The sequence below is a fragment of the Rhamphochromis sp. 'chilingali' genome (genome assembly GCF_963969265.1).
Source record: "Rhamphochromis sp. 'chilingali' genome assembly, chromosome: 19".
Classification (NCBI taxonomy): Eukaryota; Metazoa; Chordata; class Actinopteri; order Cichliformes; family Cichlidae; genus Rhamphochromis; species Rhamphochromis sp. 'chilingali'.
The window spans coordinates 33,620,178-33,638,744 of NC_137946.1; the positions used below are offsets into that span (position 1 = coordinate 33,620,178).

The following is an 18,567-nucleotide window of genomic DNA, read 5'->3' on the forward strand; positions in this document are numbered from 1 at the left end:
TTTTAGTTCATCTGTCCAGGAGGTCAACGATGAGCTCTCCCTAAACATCCCTTGTCTCATTAGAAGCATGCCCCAACATTGTCAGGCATGCAAACAAACTGGTACTTTTTGGAGTTGCTTCAATGAAATTTCAGCAAAACGAACTAACCTGCCGTTGATTTTTCGGGTGTCTTTGAATTCAGCCCTCTTGATCATTTTATTTTCCATCAAACGATGTGACGCCCTTTAGTGCCGAACACGTTGCCCAGTCCATTTCAGTAGAGAGATCCTGCCTGATTTTTCTCCCATTGAGATTTTTTGAGCAGTGTATATTTGCTTGGACTACACCCTACTGTCTATTGGGGGCTCAGTGCCATTTCTCTCAATGCCATTGGATGGGAGCATCAATAGGGCCGGAGTTTGACTGTAAGTACAATTTTAATGTCCTTGTGACATAATCAACAGTCAACGGGACAGAAAGCGTACACTACAGACAGGCAGAGCTAAACATAAAAAGCAACATCCAATGGTGGTTAGAAAGTAGTCCAAAGTCCAACAAGCAGATGTAAGAACATCAAGTCTGGGACAAAGGCTATGTAAGCACACAGGATGTCTGTAGTTTCTCACTCCTCCAGGTCATGGTAGTCTCAAGAGCTTGAACAAAGAAAGCAGACGGACGTCTTTAAGTTTGTGGAGATGTTTCATCTTTAGCCTAAGATGCTTCTTTGGTTCTAAAAAAAGAAAAGGTGGAGAGTCAACTTCTTTGTTTGTGTGTCTCTTGTCTTTGGATCTAGACATTTAAGGGTTCTTTCGTGGTTTGTCTGTGTTTATGTCTCAGTCTGATGTCTTTCCCCCTTAAATCTAATCCTTTTTTCTCATTTAAATCGAATTGGTTATGAAACATTAATGGATAAAAAAAAAATTGATCCTGGACAGTAGGCTACTTTTCTTTAACTATATTTTTATTCTTCAACATGTCCTTTGTTTCATTTAAACATTTTAAAAATGTTGAACTTTTATCCAGCTCCGCTTTTCATGTGATCCATCCGAGTGCTGGCACAGTGAGGATGAAGAAGTGCTCGGATGTGTTGACCCCGAGCAGCAAGATAACAGGTGAGACTGACGCAAACGGATCTGATTTCCACTTCAGTGTTTGTTCTGCTGAGAGTTTAGATAAAGTGTGTGTGTGTGTGTGTGTGTGTGTGTGTGTGTGTGTGTGTGTGTGTGTGTGTGTGTGTGTGTGTGTGTGTGTGTGTGTGTGTGTGTGCTGTAACACACATAAAGTTAATATTTAGTGTTGTGAAATGCATCACAAATGTGCCAGAGACAGAGTGAGAGAGAAACCCGGGAGCAGCCTGCGAGCAGGACGCAGCTGCGAGGCACCGATTCGGCTTCATTCAGCACTGACTTTTTGTTTTCATCTTCATCTTCATCACCACCATCAGCCATGTCAGTTCTTCCTCTGCGGGTGAAAATGCTGCGGCAGGTCTGGAGGCTGAAGGGCGTCGTGATTCTCGTCTGCAGCCCGTTCCTCCTGCTGCCGCTCGCCGTCAGCACCACGGTGAGACGCTTCACTGACCAGTTTAACCCACCAGTTTACTGAGAGGTGACCAGTTCACTGAGCACTTTAACTAGTTTTCATGAACAATGACTGGTTAAAGTTACCAGTGAACCAATGTACAGGACAAACTCATTTTAACCTGTTAACTGACAAGTAACCAGTTATACTTCCAACTTTACTGAGTACTAGCTGTCCTGAATAACCATCTCACAGAGAAGTGCTCGGGTTAGTACTAACTGGTGTAAATAACCAGTTTATGGCACAACAAAGAGTCAGTTTGGCAATGCAGCCTAAAAGTCCCAAACAGATCACCTCCAACCTACCAGTGATCTAAATATCAAATTTGAAGAACGATGATTAAAATAATTTAATTACAAAATTATTATTTTCTGTTTTTTTTATTAAACTGAACACTAACCAGCTCTCCTCCATTCTTGCTACTGCTGTAGCTTCTGCCGACTTTGCTATTTGTGAACTAGTGCAGCATAGTTACAGGTTTAATGAGCACTTATTGGTCTAAATATTACCAAGAACAAACTTTCAACCAATCAGCACTCATCTAAGTAATCTGTTTAAATAATCAGTTTTCTGAAACAGTGACCAGTTCAAGTTATTGATTTACACTCCAGAGAACAAACCTGTTTAATGAAGCTGTTAATGAGAACCTGCCAGTTTAAACTGAGCAGCAACCAGTTTAAATAGCCAGTTTTCTGAGAAATTACCAACTCCAGTTAAGAGTTTACTGAGCAGTTTATTAACTAGTACATCCTAAAAGTTTCAGAGCGTGTTTGAGCAACCAGTTTAGTCTAAAGAGATCAAGTTTCCCGAACAATGACCAGTGAAAGTCACCAGTTTATCAGGACAGAGACGAAACTGGTTACATTCACCTGGTTTTGATCACTAACACATCAATAAGTGCTGTTTACAAGCGTTTGAGCACTAACCAGTATGAATGGCCAGTTTACTGAGACTGTAATGCAGCAGTGAACCAGCCTAACTGATGTCATACCCGTGTGTGTTTAAAATGACCAGTTTTCTGTATGATTAGTTAAAGTTAGCAGTTTAGTGAACACGTGAATAAATACCAACATAAACTCAGAGTGTGAAAGAACCTCTACGATCGGACAATCAGCCTTGTGTCGCTGTTTCATCATCGTTTTCTACTTTATTTTGATCTCAGTTTTACACAAGCATAGGTGTCAAACTCTGGCCCGCGGGCCAAATGTGGCCCGCAGCCTAATTACATTTGGCCCTCGAAGCCACACCAAATTACTATCAGAGCTGGCCTACTGCTATACAGCTAATATATATATTGTTTAGTATTAAGCTTTGCTTGTTCCATATTCAGTTTTCCAGCAAAACGTGTCCATAAGAAAAGATTCATTCTTATATCTGGAGGAAGATTTTGTTTTTCAGTAAATATTAGCGTTAGCCCGCGACCTTGTTCCAGTTGTGAATTTTGGCCCACTGTGTATTTGAGTTTGACAGCCCTGCACTAAAGAGTTTTTTACTCTTTACTGGGTTTGATTTAGAAACCAAGGTCAAAATGAAGACACGGGAGGTAGCTAATATTTTGCTCTCCTCAGGTGTATTAGTTAACCTTAGTTAGTTAACCTTTGAACCTTTGTTCTGATTTGCGCTCAGCGTGAGCTGAAAAACAACAAACAGCAGATTTTCTGGAAACGCTGAAGTTTTGTAAAAGTGTTCACAGCAGAGGCGTTCCTAATAATCTGCTCTCAGATAAGAGATCATGAAAGTTTGGAATAACTGCAGCTGTGTGTGTAATAGAAACAGTGTCTTTGTTTTCCTGTCACTGGCCGTTGTGAGCTCGATGCTTCGGTGATGAATAACCTGAGCGCTGCGCTGATGTGCAGCCGCTGCGTGTTTGCACAGCAGCTTCTTTCACAGTTTCTTGTCACTGATTGACAAACAGACTGCAGACGGTCTGAAAGGTCACGGAGACGCTCTCTGAAAACACAGAGTGCATTTCTACAAACCTGAGAAGACTTTGGGGGGTTTATTTAAACTCATTTGAAAATGATTTCACACTGTCGTGTATTTCACACTCCAAACATCTCGTCCACTTTGCAGTTTTTAGGCGTTTTCGTGGATTCCTGGTAGTTTTTCGCAGCAGCTCTTCGTCACTCACACAGCAGTCAGTCCGGCCTTTGCACAGGGCAGCTGGACTGTTGGCAGGTCGAAGGCTGCTTGGTGCCCGATGTGATCAGGACTGATGCAATCAGATTATTAGAGATTAGGCCAACCAACAGCAGGGGAGCTGAGGGAGGTGAGAATAGAGCCAATGAGTTGAATCTGTTTTTCAATAGATTCGACACCACAGTGTCTGCTCCCACCCCCACAACCTCACCTGCAGTCAGCCTGGAATCCAGAACCACACCACTGTGCCAGCCTCTCTCTTCACATGTTGCCTCCTGTGAGATTCCTGACACCCCTCCCCCACCCATCACCTTCACTCAATACCAGGTTGAGATGCAAATGAGGAGACTTCACTCAGGCAAGTCTGCTGGACCAGACGGAGTGAGTCCCCTTGTCCTCAAGACCTGTGCCCCCCAGCTGTGTGGAGTCTTTCATAAACTGTTTATGCTGAGTCTGAGTCTGCAGAGGGTCCCGGTGATGTGGAAGACATCATGCCTCGTCCCTGTACCAAAGACGCCACGTCCCAGTGGCCCCCAGGATTACAGGCCCGTGGCACTGACCTCTCACATCATGAAGACCCTGGAAAGGCTCATCCTGGACCAGCTGCGACCCATAGTAAGACCACATCTGGATCCCCTTCAGTTCGCTTATCAGCCTCATCTCGGAACTGAGGACGCCATCATCTACCTGCTCAATCGTGTCTACACCCATCTGGACCAGCCGGCGAGCACTGTGAGGGTCATGTTTTTTGACTTTTCCAGTGCTTTCAACACCATCAAGCCGACCCTCCTGGGTGATAAGTTAGCAGCGATGCAGGTGGATGCTTCTCTGGTGTCCTGGATTGTTGATTACCTGACAGGAAGACCACAATATGTACGTCTCCCACAGTGTGTGTCTGACAAGGTGATCAGCACCACAAGGGACTGTCCTCTCCCCCTTCCTCTTCACCCTCTACACCACAGACTTCAGCCACTGCACAGAGGCCTCCATCTTCAGAAGTTTCCTGATGACTCTGCGGTGGTTGGATGCATCAGCAGGGATGATGAGACAGAGTACCGGGCTGTGGTCGGGGGGTCAGTGTGGACATTGTGGAGGACTATAAATACCTTGGAGTTCACATTGACAATAAACTGGACTGGGCTAAAAACACCACAGCACTTTACAGGAAGGGCCAGAGTCGTCTCTATTTTTTGAGGCGACTGAGGTCCTTCAACATCTGCCAGAAAATGCTGAGGATTTTCTATGAGTCTGTGGTGGCCAGTGCGATCCTCTATGCTGTTGCATGCTGGGGGAGCAGGCTGAGGGTCGCAGATGCCAACAGACTCAATAAACTGATCCGTAAGGCCAGCAATGTTGTGGGGATGGAGCTGGACTCCTTCAAGGTGGTGTCGGAGAGGCGGATGCTGTCCAAGATAAAGACAATGTTGGATAACACCTCCCACCCACTCCATGACACGCTGGTCAGTCACAGGAGCACGTTCAGTGAGAGACTGAGATTACCCATGATGCACCACTGAACGACACAGGAAATCTTTCCTGCCTGTGCAACTCATCCACTTAACACACTGTATACTGCAACAGCTACACGTTTCTTTTCCAGCTATTTATTAATGAGTGACTTGTGTATGTATGTGTATATATATCTATATATTGTACTATTCTTAGTTAGCGTATTGTCTGTCTTGTCTTAATGTTGGTTTAAAATGGAGCACTGTAACAAAAAATAATTTCCCCCAGGGATCAATAAAGTATTCTGATTCTGATGATTCTGATTATAAAATCCCTCTAAAGATTGAATTAAATTGTATTTATATACTGCTAATGTACAACAATGATGTCACCAAACATGATATTATCAGATAAAGAAATATAAAGAAATTACAATATCTGAGAGACATCCTCTATCAGCAGTACGTGGCAAAGGTGAGGAAGAAGAACCCAGTTTTGACAGGAAGAGACGTCCAGCAGAGCCAAGGGGCAGGAGGGGCGGCCGTCTGCAGCTGGAAAGGAGAGAAAAGAGGAGAAAGGCTCAATGCATCATGGGAAGTTCCCAAACAGCTAATAACTGCCAGAGGTTTCTTCCTGTTAAAAGGGAGTTTTTCCTTCCCACTGTTGCCAAAGTGCTTGCTCATAGAGGGTCATATGATTGTTGGGCTGCACCTCCTCAGCACGCCAAAGATCCGGGTCACACGGCACCAAGTTGTTAAAATCTCCCAATTCTTTTAATCTTTGGGCTGAAGGAAGGACAATACTCGGTGTATAAATGCTCAATCAACAATTCTTTATTTCCATACAATTCAACAATCAGAGCATTACAGCGTCCGGACGGGAGAGATGCCTGCAGAGGGTCAACAGCATGTCTCAAAATGGTAGCAACTTTCACAGACTTTTATAGCTAGTAACAGCCCCCCTCCTTGTCCTAAAAGCTGCATCTTCACATGTTTTTCTAATTCTTAGCGAGCCTGGCTCCTGACCTTGCCTCCCTGTCTTTCTGTGTGAAGTAGGAAGGGGGGTAAGGAATGTGGTTTTATCTCTTCTCCCCAGACACCAAGTCCCCTGCTTACAACCTTCTTCATATGATTCAGCAATAAAACATTTCAAGAAAACAGTGTAAGACATTCACAGCCGATCAAGGATACAGAGTAATGCACACTTTATCTAATGAACTACAAAATGATTATGTTTCTTTTATTCAAGAGTATAATAAAGACTAAACTACATACATAGCACACCATCAGAACTAAAGGATAATATATGGCCTACAGCTGTTAACCTAATTTACTACATTGACTACTGGTCATAAAATGGCATATGTTTAACTACTAGTCTCAACACTCTGTATCTATGAAGCGCCTTGAGGCGACTTATGTTGTGATTTGGCGCTATATAAATAAAATTGAATTGAATTGAACAGAATAAATAACGAAGTCACCTGATCACAGGACTAAAACCTTTATGAAAGCTTGGAGGGTGAATGAATGAATCAGTCCTCTGAAATACAACATCTGGATGTAAAGAAATAACATCTGGTGTGGGATGTAAAGCTGCTATTGGGGAAACAAACACAACGAGTTAATGAAAACACAACGAAGGAAATCCTTAACCAGTGACAGCAGGGTCCACGTCTGAGACTTTAGTCACGTTTCCCAGACTTGCTCACAGTGTTATTGCAGGTTTCATTGTCTTTCACTTTGTTTGGACTCAGTGGGTCCTGTCAGCAGACTCCCAGCAGCCTCTGGGGCTCTGCTCATAGAAAGAAATACAATCTTTCCCCTCATCGTCACGCACTCTTCCCCCGTCTCCTCAGAATTACAAGTTTCCACCAGCTCGATGTATGGAGGTGGGTACAGTACTAGTAAATCCTGACACGTGTTGGGTTCAGCACCTTAAGCCCTCTGAGTCCTGATCAACACATCTCCTCTTCTACAACAACAACTTCAACGTGTTTTTACAGTTTTGGGTATCGACAGGCTGGAAAGTGAAAAGAGCGTCACGGTTTAAACCTGACAGCTTAGAGGTGTGTGATCCTGCTCCAAGCCTCAGTTAGACAGAGTTTGGTTAGATTAATAGACTCGAATAGAATAGAATAGAATAGAATAGAATAGAATAGAATAGAATAGAATATCCCTTTATTGTCATTGCCCATGTAACACAGTTGTGGGTGCTCCACACCAACTGTGCCAGATTAAACAATAAATAGTAAAACAGCAAGAATAAATAAAAAACTGAGAAATACATACAAATATATTTAATATTTAAATGTCATTCAGACACAAAAGCAAGAAGAGAGCCGAAACATTTCTATTTGATAATTAAGCCTTTGATTCATCTGCTGACTCTGTGCAGCAGTGTCAGAAACGACTACAGCAAAACCATAGATACTAATTTCCTGTGCGTTTGTTCCAAAAACAAGGCTGGAAGTGAGGTCATGTCACAGCACACACTCTATTTTCCAAAATATTTCAGTGTAAAAAAAATTAAAAATTACTGTATTACAAACCATTCCTACCATTTTGTGGCTAAATGGACCTCAGTAAAGAATAGTAAGGTGCTCTGAGAGGTCCCGTGGGGTAGAAGAGCACGTTTACCTTTTAAGTCTGTGTGTTGGAGAGCCAGCCATCCACCCAGACCTCCTCCCTTGGGGGAGGGGGGTGTAAAGTAAGCTTACATAAATATCATCCTTGCTGAGCTCAACATGTGCAGTGAAACTGGACTGGATGTTTTCTGTTGGCAGCAAAGTGCTGGATGAATTTTCTTTTGTCACAACGAAAGACTCAAAAAATGCGAGTAACATTTTACTAATACACAGAGAAGAAAGCTAATTGCAAAAACGTGGTCTGAGCGCTAGCACGCTACTGCGTAACACGTTACACCTGTGAGATCAGTCACGGTTACACGTGTCCGTTTGAAGCATCTGTCTGAAAGTTTTGTCTGTTTGTTTGTTTGTTTGTTTGTTTGTTTGTTTGTTTGTTTGTTTGTTTGTTTGTTTGTTTGTTTGTTTGTTTGTTTGTTTGTTTGTTTGTTTGTTTGTTTAACCATCATTTATTCTGCAGAAGCTTAATAACAGCCACTGGAGCATTAGCGCCCTCTGCTGTATTATACGAACACTACGTTAGTGCATTGAAACACCCATTTGTTCACATCTTGTGGATGTTGTGTTAAAGCTGCAGGTTTCAGGTTACATTTTGACCTGGACGTGTTTTCTGATGTGTGCATAGGAGGCAGCCTGTGCTTATGTCATAGCCCTCATGGCGGTATATTGGTGCACGGAGGTGTTGCCGCTGGCGGTGACAGCGCTGCTGCCAACCATCCTGTTCCCCGTCCTGGGCATCATGGAGTCCAAAGAAGTAAGACCGTGCACATACACATCGTATACTACATCTGGTACTACAACTTTACATGTACATTTATACAAATAATGATACCGAATTATCAAACTGATTTTTTTTTGTCCTGCTGCATGCTAACTTTGTATTTCCATTATTTTGTCTCCTCCTTGTTTTTGTCCAGGTGTGTATGCAGTACCTGAAGGACACCAACATGCTGTTTGTCGGGGGCCTGATGGTCGCCGTAGCCGTCGAGCACTGGAACCTCCACAAACGCATCGCGCTCCGGGTGCTGCTGATAGTTGGAGTCCGACCTGCCCTGTGAGTCAGCTGAACCTAATCTGTCCCCACAGGGCTGCAGTGGAAGCCGATCACTTCCCCTGTTTCTCAGGCTTAATCCAATCCCTTCCCCTCACAGGTTGATGCTGGGGTTCATGGGAGTGACGGCCTTCCTGTCCATGTGGATCAGCAACACGGCAACCACCGCCATGATGGTTCCCATCGTCCAGGCCGTCCTGGATCAGCTCCACAGTAACGTAGACCCTGAGCATTCGGCCAAGAGTAAGAACAGGAGTGAGGCACTACCTCAGGAGCATCAGGAGAAAACCATCAGCATCCTTCAAGCTGTTAACCCAAACATGATGGAGATAGGTACGATGTAGGCTTCTGGCATATAGCTACTTTCTAACCACATGGAAGCGATGCCAGAAAAAGCATTCCTCTAAGGTACTGATAAAGTACTAAACGTACTGCATTACAAAGACAGTGGAGCACCTGTCAGGTTGGTCTATCACAGACTACATGCTAGCAGTTTTGTGAGACAGGTTTTAAAGTGGCCTTATTCTGCCTTTCCTTATTTTCTCTCATTTAACAGAACATTGAGGTAGTACAGGTGCTGCCCCTCAGCAGGCTTCCAAAAAGTGAGCTGTTAGAGAGGGTGGCCTTCAAGAGACGCTTATTTCAGACTTACCATAAATTGAGGGGGTGCATGAGTGGTCAGAATAATAACTGTGAATCACGAGGAAACTCTGGTCAAGACCCTGAATACAAAGTACAGAATAGGTCCTCGTTCAGGGAAACAGTCAGGCTGAGTCTGATAAAGTTTGCTTGAATGAAAGCATTAAAGAAAGGAAAGAGGAAGAAAAGTCACTTTGGTATTGATGTGAAAACCCTAAACATGTCGTCACTAACACTGCATGAGACAGCTCAAATATTCCTCTGTAGTCTGACCCCGAGGTATTAACTTATAGGTTTGTTTTCAGGTCTGAATCTATCAACCCAAACTCAAGGCAACTCAGAGAAAACCAGAGACCTACAAGACAACATGTTGCCTGAGCATAAAGTGGTGTCACTGGGTCAGATGGATACAAAGGAGATTGTCAAACCAGCACCACAAGACAAACCTCCATCAGACAGCAGCAGCAGTCCCGGTAAGTCCACAGAGGCAAGGAAACCTGACATCTATGGGAAACAGACAGATGAGCAGATACAGAAATCACCTTGAAGAAAAAGCTGTAATCAAACGTTTTTGTTTCTGAGTTAAGTGAGTCACAACCTTTGGACCAACTGTCCAAATGGCTGAAGTAGCCTGAGGGAGGAATGCTTGTTCTGTCACTGTTAAAGAAAAGAAGGTCATCGAAGGAATCGTAGGGCCTCTCAATATTTGCAACTTCAGAATGTTCCAAACAAAATGCTAAAGTTGTGCCGCTGTACAAAACCGGGGATAGACGCCACTTCACAAATTACAGGCCTGTTTCTTTACTACCACAATTCTCCAAAATCCTAGAAAACCTGTTTAATAAACGATTAGACAAATTCTTAGATAAATATAAATTACTCTCTGACAATCAATATGGATTCAGATCAAAAAGATCAACATCTCTGGCATTAATTGAATCAATTGACGAGATTACAAGTGCTATAGATCAGAAACAGTATGCAGCTGGAGTATCTGTGGATCTCAAGAAAGCATTCGACACAATCAATCATGACATATTAATTAATAAACTGGAACGGTATGGGATCAGGGGGGTTGTACTGCACTGGTGAAAAATTATTTATGTAACAGGAAACTATTTGTGAAGCTGGGTGTCCATTCCTCATCATGCTTGTGGTGTTCCACAAGGCTCTGTACTGGGTCCAAAGTTATTTATTATTTATATAAATGATATTTGTAAGGCATCTGATATATTAAAATTAGTATTATTTGCAGACAACACAAATATTTTCTGTTCTGGGGGGAAAATAAGGAGCTGCTGGATACAATTACATCAGAAATGTGCAAAACTGAAAAATGGTTTAACAGGAACAAACTATCGCTAAATCCATCCATCCATCCATCCATCCATCCATCCATCCATCCATCCATCCATCCATCCATCCATCCATCCATCCATTCGCTACCTCTTATCCTTTTCAGGGTCGCGGGGGGCGCTGGAGCCAATCCCAGCTGTCTCGCTAAATCTAAGTAAAACTAAAATAATCTTATTTGGGAATTCCCTTAGAAAGGCACAAGTGCAGATTCATATAGATCAGGGGTCCCCAATCCCAGTCCACGAGGGCCGGTGTCCCTGTAGGTTTTAGATCTCACCCTGGGTCAACACACCTGAATCACATGATTAGTTCATTACCAGGCCTCTGGAGAACTTCAAGACATGTTTAGAAGGTAATTTATCCATTTAAATCAGCTGTGATGGATCAAGGACACATCTAAAACCTGCAGGGACACCGGCCCTCGTGGACTGGGATTGGGGACCCCTGATATAGATGGTGTGGACCTGAAAGAGTTCTTGAACATAAGTTTCTTGGTGTGATTATAGATGATAAATTAAACTGGAAGTCTCATATAAATCATATACATAACAAAATTTCAAGAAGTGTCTCAATCTTGAGTAAAGTAAAACACATTCTGGACCACAAACACTCCACATTCTCTATTGTTCCCTGATTGCACCGTATTTGAATTACTGTGCAGAGGTTTGGGGCAATACTTACAAATGTTCGCTATCATCAATCTTTATATTACAAAAAAGGGCCATAAGGATAATTCATAAAACTGGTTACAGAGATCATACAAATCCACTATTCTTAAAATCAAAAATTCTAAAATTCACAGATCTGGTTCATTTTCTCACTGCACACATTATGTATAAAGCAATAAATAACCTGCTTCCTGACAATATTCTAAAAATGTTTTCTAGAAGGGAACGGGGACACAATTTGAGGGGGGAATTAAATTGAAAACATCCTCGTATCCGTACAACATTAAAAAGTTTCTGCATCTCTGTGTGTGGAGTGAAGCTGTGGAACAGACTAAGTAAAGATATGAAGCAAAGTCCGAGGATGGCGCAGTTTAAACAGCGGTTTAAGGATGTTGGTTTTTACAGCGTACAGGGAGGAGGTGGAGATCTGAGCGGCTGTTCTTGTCCAATACTTTCATGTATCATATCTGTAGGTTGTGTATCCTTTGAGGTGTTACTGGGGTTATTGAAAATGTGTATATAAATGTGTATGTATATATGTATATATGTATGGGATTATATGAGCTTATGCTTCTTCCTGCTCCTTTTTGAACATGAAAGTTATTTGTAGTTGTGGTTGCTCGTTTTCCTTTTGTTTTGCTTTGTTTCTATGTTGTTGTACTTTTTCAACATGTTCACAATAAAGATTTAATCAATCTATCTAAATGAGTCCAAATCAGAAATAAAGAGTCAAACATAACGTGGAGAATACATTCAGATAAATGTGAGTGTTCGCTCAGTAGCTGTTGTGGGTAATAGGTTCATTGGTTAACACTGTTAACTGTTTTCAGCGGTCGTGACCGTGGAGAGCAACTTCTGTCAGATGGAGCTGGAGGAGCTGAGTGACGTGGAGGAGGAGACGAGGAGGATGAGTAAAGGCCTCCTACTGTCGGTCTGCTACGCCGCCAGCATCGGAGGCATCGCTACCCTGACAGGAACCGGGCCAAACCTGGTCCTCATCGGACAGATGAACCAGTACGAACTCACAGCAACGGCACCCACATCATGTGACCACGTGTCCTGTGAGGCCTGACTCTCAACTTCCTGTTTCTTCCTCGCAGGCTCTTCCCTCAGAACGGTGACGTGATCAACTTTGCCTCCTGGTTTGCCTTTGCTTTCCCCACCATGGTGCTAACGCTGACCCTGGCCTGGTTCTGGCTGCAGTTCCTCTACGTGGGCTGCAAGTAAGTCATTCACCAAAACACAACCCCAACATTACTGTGACATCTCCCACAGCTCCCACAGCTCCCACAACTCAACTTTACAGTTACAAACATGATTGGGTTTTTTTGCTTTTGTGCACCACAGCCTGAGGAAGACGTGGGGTTGCGGTGCGGTCAAGTCGCAGAAGGAGCGGGCAGCATACCAGGTCATCAGGGACGAGCATTCCCGTCTGGGACCCATGAGCTACGGAGAGTTCAGCGTTCTGGCACTTTTCATCCTCATGGTGGCGCTGTGGTTCACACGAGACCCGCGCTTCATGGACGGCTGGGCGACGCACATGTTCAACTCCAAAGCTGAGTGAGTACCAGCGAAACCTTCATGAGTGCTCGCTGCTGAAGCTGTTTTAGTGTTTTGGGCGGTTCAGAGAGCGGCGCAGACCAAACCCAAATCAGTCACGTCCTCGTGCGTGGCTCCGCCCAGATCTCCACCGCCATCTCAGCCTTTTAATAAAGCAGACTAACTGAGACTCTGAGGGCCCAGCCTCCTCGGCCAACGAGCTGTGACCGGCAGGTCACTGACACCTGCTCATCCAGTGTTACCCGCTCGGCCGGGTCGGCGAGCTCTCGGCTTTAACAGCGCTCAGGGTCGGAGGGTCTGCTGCAAGCTTTCTGCCAGTGTTACTTTAGCAGCAGGAAGCTGTAACCAGGCGACGAACATCACCCAACAGAATAACATCTGAGTTTCACACAGGAGCCGCTCTATTGGTCAGATAGTGTCATTAAAAAAAGACCAGATTACTTCCTTTTTAAATTACGTCCTGTTTTATTTCCAAGGTGTGTTTTTTTTAAAATGCACTTTTCTTGTTCTGGTTCATGTTTTTAGATGAATCTGCCTCTCCACGTTATCGTAACAACTTTCTAAGCTTGTAGTTTATTCATTTGTTTATTGTGTTAAATGAAAATATAAGAATTTGGATTTAAGTCTCATTTTCAAACTGAAAGTAGATCTTTTGTGAAGCACTGGAATGATCCTTTAAAGGGGTGTTTTGAGTTTTTTTGAGCAGAAACTCTGAGGTCCAACTTTCACGTGTTCGTCTCTGTTCCTGCAGTAATGTGAGATGGAAAGAAAGGGCCTGCCTCGGGGCAAACTCCCAGAATAAACAGGACTCAGAAGCGAGGAACAAACACTGGACGTGTCCTGGGTACAAATGCTGGACTTTAGTGTCACAGCTGCAGCTTTGACCCGTGTTACACAAATGCAGGAGGCATGAACTGAGCTCACCTCCACACCGCACATCGGGCCTAGTTAGTCTGATTTTTCTTTCAATTAAATGTTATTATCTCAGCTTTTATTATTCAACCCTTTCAGCAGCATTTGCATGATTAGTTTTTGTGAATTAAATTTTAGTGTATCAGCTGGTGATACTGGACTCACTGGTTTCCAAATTAGGTTAACCATGTATTTAATCCATTAGATTATATTAATAGTTAGAAGCTTTTCCGTGTAGTCGGTTCTTTGCCTGCAGCTGCGACTCTGACGCCTGCACAGTGTTCGTGTTGTTGCACTTTGCAGAGTTTCTGCGTTTGAGAAAACGTCCAGAACAAAATCACAGAAACAAGCAGCAGCCTGAGGGTTGTCACGTTTATTTGCTTCGCTTCTGCAGTATCAGAAATCATATATGTCTGACTGTATGTGAGTATAGCACAAGCTCATAAATAAGGAAGCAGAGTCTGTCTGTCTGACTCATACAGGAAGATTTTTAATCTGTAAATGTATGTTTTGTAACTCTGAGACGTTAAAGTTGACTTTAAACCCCGACCAGCACCACCACAGCTAAACACACATGCGTATTTAACCATGTGGGAAATTGGCAACACATGACATGACTTTCCTGTTCATTCATAAACTCCCGGTGGGGTCACATGACCAGCGAGAGTAGCGCAGACGTCACGCATCGACCTGTTTGTTTCTGTCGTGTTGTTGTTAAGGCCGAGACGGGAAATAAAAAAATCCTCAGTTTCTGAGAAAAATGTGAGATTTAACACGTAAACAGAAACATTTAGAATATTCAAAAACATCAATAATCAGTTTAACTGAGAAATACAACAGCTTTGGGGGGGTTTTCTTGTCACTGAATTCACAGTTTAGTCCCATCAGAGCGTTTTTCTCTTTGGAGCATGAATGTGGAGACAAAGTCTTGAAGAAGCTTCCAGAAACCGTGAGCTCGTGTTCAGAGCTTTCATCATAAAACACGTTAAAATGAAGAAACAGCTGGATGGCAGATGTTTGCCCTCTGTGGACTGAAGCTTTAGGGTTTTGTTGGAAAGCTTTTTCAGACTTTTTCCGATTTTTCTCCGAGCGGTCGCAGTTCTGGATGTTACTGAGCATCAGTTTGCAGGTTGCTGATGAAGCGAAGGAGCATTAGCCTTCAACTTTTCAGCAAAGATGAAAAATATCAATATGCTCCCAAAGAAACCTGCGAGTCAGCAGGTCTGTGTCCACCGATGAAGGCTGCAGGAAAAGCTCATAATTATTTTTATTATTGTCATTATTTCTTAGACATGAGGACTTTTTAACTCCCTCTTCCGTCTTAAGTGAAAGCCCTTCAGCTGTCATTGACTCTGTTCACCTCCTGTCTAATATCGACCGCTGAGTTCGTGAGAAGGAGTTTCACCACAGCCGGAGGTTTGGTATTTGCACACACTCAGTGACCATGCAACCACTGGGTTTATGTTTCTACATCCACCTCCTGTGAGCTTTGTACTTTTTGACCTTTTAGGGGTTTCAGTTATTTGAAATACTGATTTGGAGACAGGAAGCAGGCCGTGCCCTGTGCCTGGTAACATCTGTGTGGAAGCAGTCAGCTGCAGGCAGACTCTGAGATCTGAATGTCTTGTTTTCACTGAAGGAAAATTCCTTTGTTGCTGCACAGTCATTGATGACGTAGTTCACTGTAGATATTTATTATAGTTATAGTTACTGAAAATAGTTGCTGCTCATGTTATTGTCAGGCTGTGACATCAGCTGAGGGCGACTGCACGTCGACTGTAAACCTGTGTAATCAGGAAACATTTCAAAATCCTCTGTTTGCACAAACCAAAGGTCCAAGGTAACCAAAACTAGACCCCTCCCCCTTCAACACCAGGTCAGGTGATTTGGCTCCTGTGTCTGACCCAGACCTGAGTTCAAAGTATTGGTTATTGTTTATAAGTCATTAAATGACCTGGACCCTGAACACACAGCTGGGATGTTTCATGAATACAACCCTGGGATCAGGCATTCACCTGCTATGCTGTCACATCTTCTCCTCGGCAGATTTTAAACAGAAGCTGAACAGTGTTCCTCTTTCAAAGCCCCGTGACCGACTGTAGTGTTTAGAAGGTGCTAGAACCTGTTGCTTCAGTCGCAGGAAGCAGCAGGAGGCTCCGAGTTTTGTTATTCCTGTTACAGAGAATCTTATTTGCACTTTGACCGTGACATCGCGTAATGAGTCAGTGAATAAGCATAACCATTTTGCAAAAGCTACCATGGTGATCTTGCCAGATTACAGCACAGCCATTAGAGTCCCAGATGTTCGACTCAACATAACTCTTTAAGGCTTTAATCTTCCCGAACCACCTGTGGTCTTTGGAAGTGACAGTATCTAGTTTGTTGTTTGATGCTGAGTGGATGAAAGTAGATCCTGCATTGAGCTCTCTCTCTGTGTCTGCAGGTTCGTCACAGATGCAACCGTTGCCTTGTTTGTTGCTGTTTTATTGTTTGTTCTTCCCTCCGAGCCGCCGCGATACCTCTGCTTCTGGAGGCGCTCCGACACAGGTACCACAAACACACAACATGTGGATGGGACACAAAGGCAATTTATGTTCGTGATTTAAATTGTTCGTTTGATCCAATTAGAGTCTCAGGTCTCTCGAGGCCCCGCCCCTTCTCTGCTCACCTGGCAGGTGACTCAGAAGAAGATGCCCTGGAATATTGTCCTGCTGCTGGGAGGCGGCTTTGCTTTGGCCAAAGGCAGTGAGGTAAAACCTTTGAAGAGTAAACAAGGACCAATAAGACAAATCGCTCCACCAAGTGCACCACAAGGCTTTTTTACTACATCAGCCTTGATTTATAGTTGCTGACACTTCAAAGACATTTACAGATTCCGGCCTTCTGTTACATTCTTTTATGCAGCCTTAGTTTGTATATTTTTAGAAGGAATAAACTAAAAGTACATTTTGAATAGCCAAGAGAACAACACAACTAAGACTTTGTGAGTAAATGAAAATGACGCTTCTGCTCTGTATGGGCACAGTGCAGATGGTTTGATGAGATTAAGTAAATCTTATATATATTTTGGAAAAGTGAAGACACCAGATGGAGTTTTCATTCAAAGTAAAGACCACAGAGAAACCTTTGCTTTCAGACTCAGACTGAAGTCCGGCTTTTTCTTGTTGGTTTTTCAGGAGTCGGGTTTGTCACGTTGGCTCGGTGATCAGATGACGCCGCTCCACTCAATCCCTCCATGGGCCATCGCCATCATCCTCTGCCTGCTCGTTGCCACCTTCACTGAATGTGCAAGCAACGTTGCAACAGCAACTCTCTTCCTGCCCATCCTGGCTTCCATGGTACCAAAAACACAGCCAGCACAGACTATATTTGTTATTTGCAGATGTTCCTACAGATGTTTCATATCATAAGGTGACAGAGAACAGAAGGAGCTTCACCCTTGAACCACTGACAGACTTTTATTATGATACATCTAAACAGGAAGTGTTGAAATGTAACAGGAAAAAAGCCACTGAAGCCAGTTTATGGGTAAAGTTGATGACTCTGTTGTTTTCCCAACCCAGTCCCAGTCCATCAGCTTGAACCCTCTGTACGTGATGATCCCCTGCACCCTCAGCGCCTCCTTCGCCTTCATGCTGCCAGTGGCCACTCCACCCAATGCCATTGTGTTTTCCTCCGGTTTCCTCAAAGTGTCCGACATGGTGAGTTCTTCATTTCTTCCAGTTGGAAAGAAATAATCATTCTGATTCATTATGTCATCATAGCCCCCCCCCCCCCCCCCCCCCCCCCCCCCCCCACTGTGCCCCCTACAGGCAAAAACAGGGGTGGTGATGAATATCATCGGCATCGGCTGCATTAGTCTGGCCATCAACAGCTGGGGTCGGGTCATGTTTTCTCTGGACACTTTCCCCTCGTGGGCCAACGTCACTGCACCCGTATAGGAGCAACATCCTCCCACATCTTTATTTATGCACATAAAGACCTTTTCAGATTTGATCTTTCAGCTCCAGCATCTGGCATTTCCCAGCCAGGAGTTTGTTTTTTATATTCGTGTTACACCCACAAGAAACATCATCTCGATTTTGTTGTTTGTGTCATTGTGCGTGTACACGTTCTAGTAAACTGTCTACAAAGTAGTAATAATGGCAATTAATGGACTTCCACACACAAGCAATGTAGTCGACGTTACCTTTGGTGGATTGAAAAACTAGATCTACCTTTATATGTTTGTACAGATGGTGTAAGAGAAATACACACAAACTGAGGTCACAGTATTCGTTCTTAGTGTCTTTAAAGCAATCTTAGGGCCAGACAACAGTGACAATAAGTCCCCAAGTTTTAAATAGATTCTCAAAATGTTTTCTGAGCTGGACTGTGGACTCTAACTACAAACATTCACATTCCTGTTGACCCTTTAATTTAAAAAAAGAACTCTTCAGTGATAATAATAATAATAATGGATTGCATTTATATAGCGCTTTTCAAGAACCTCAAAGCGCTTTACAATTCCACTATTCATTCACTCTCACATTCACACACTGGTGGAGGCAGCTACAGTTGTAGCCACAGCTGCCCTGGGGCAGACTGACAG

General features: G+C 43.5%; 1 protein-coding gene across 1 annotated transcript; it reads left to right on the forward strand.

Annotated features, from left to right (window-relative positions):
• Positions 1 to 704: 704 nt before the first annotated feature.
• LOC308387676 (Na(+)/citrate cotransporter-like) lies at positions 705 to 18,492 on the forward strand. The gene is made up of 15 exons (XM_080867895.1): positions 705 to 725; positions 1,004 to 1,092; positions 1,425 to 1,540; positions 8,416 to 8,544; positions 8,708 to 8,844; positions 8,942 to 9,174; positions 9,786 to 9,953; positions 12,335 to 12,518; positions 12,605 to 12,727; positions 12,852 to 13,064; positions 16,420 to 16,523; positions 16,605 to 16,726; positions 17,153 to 17,314; positions 17,540 to 17,677; positions 17,789 to 18,492. The coding sequence occupies exons 2-15, from the start codon at positions 1,047 to 1,049 to the stop codon at positions 17,915 to 17,917; spliced, it is 2,004 nt and encodes a 667-aa protein (XP_080724021.1). The 5' UTR covers positions 705 to 725; positions 1,004 to 1,046; the 3' UTR covers positions 17,918 to 18,492.
• The last annotated feature ends 75 nt before the right edge of the window (positions 18,493 to 18,567 follow it).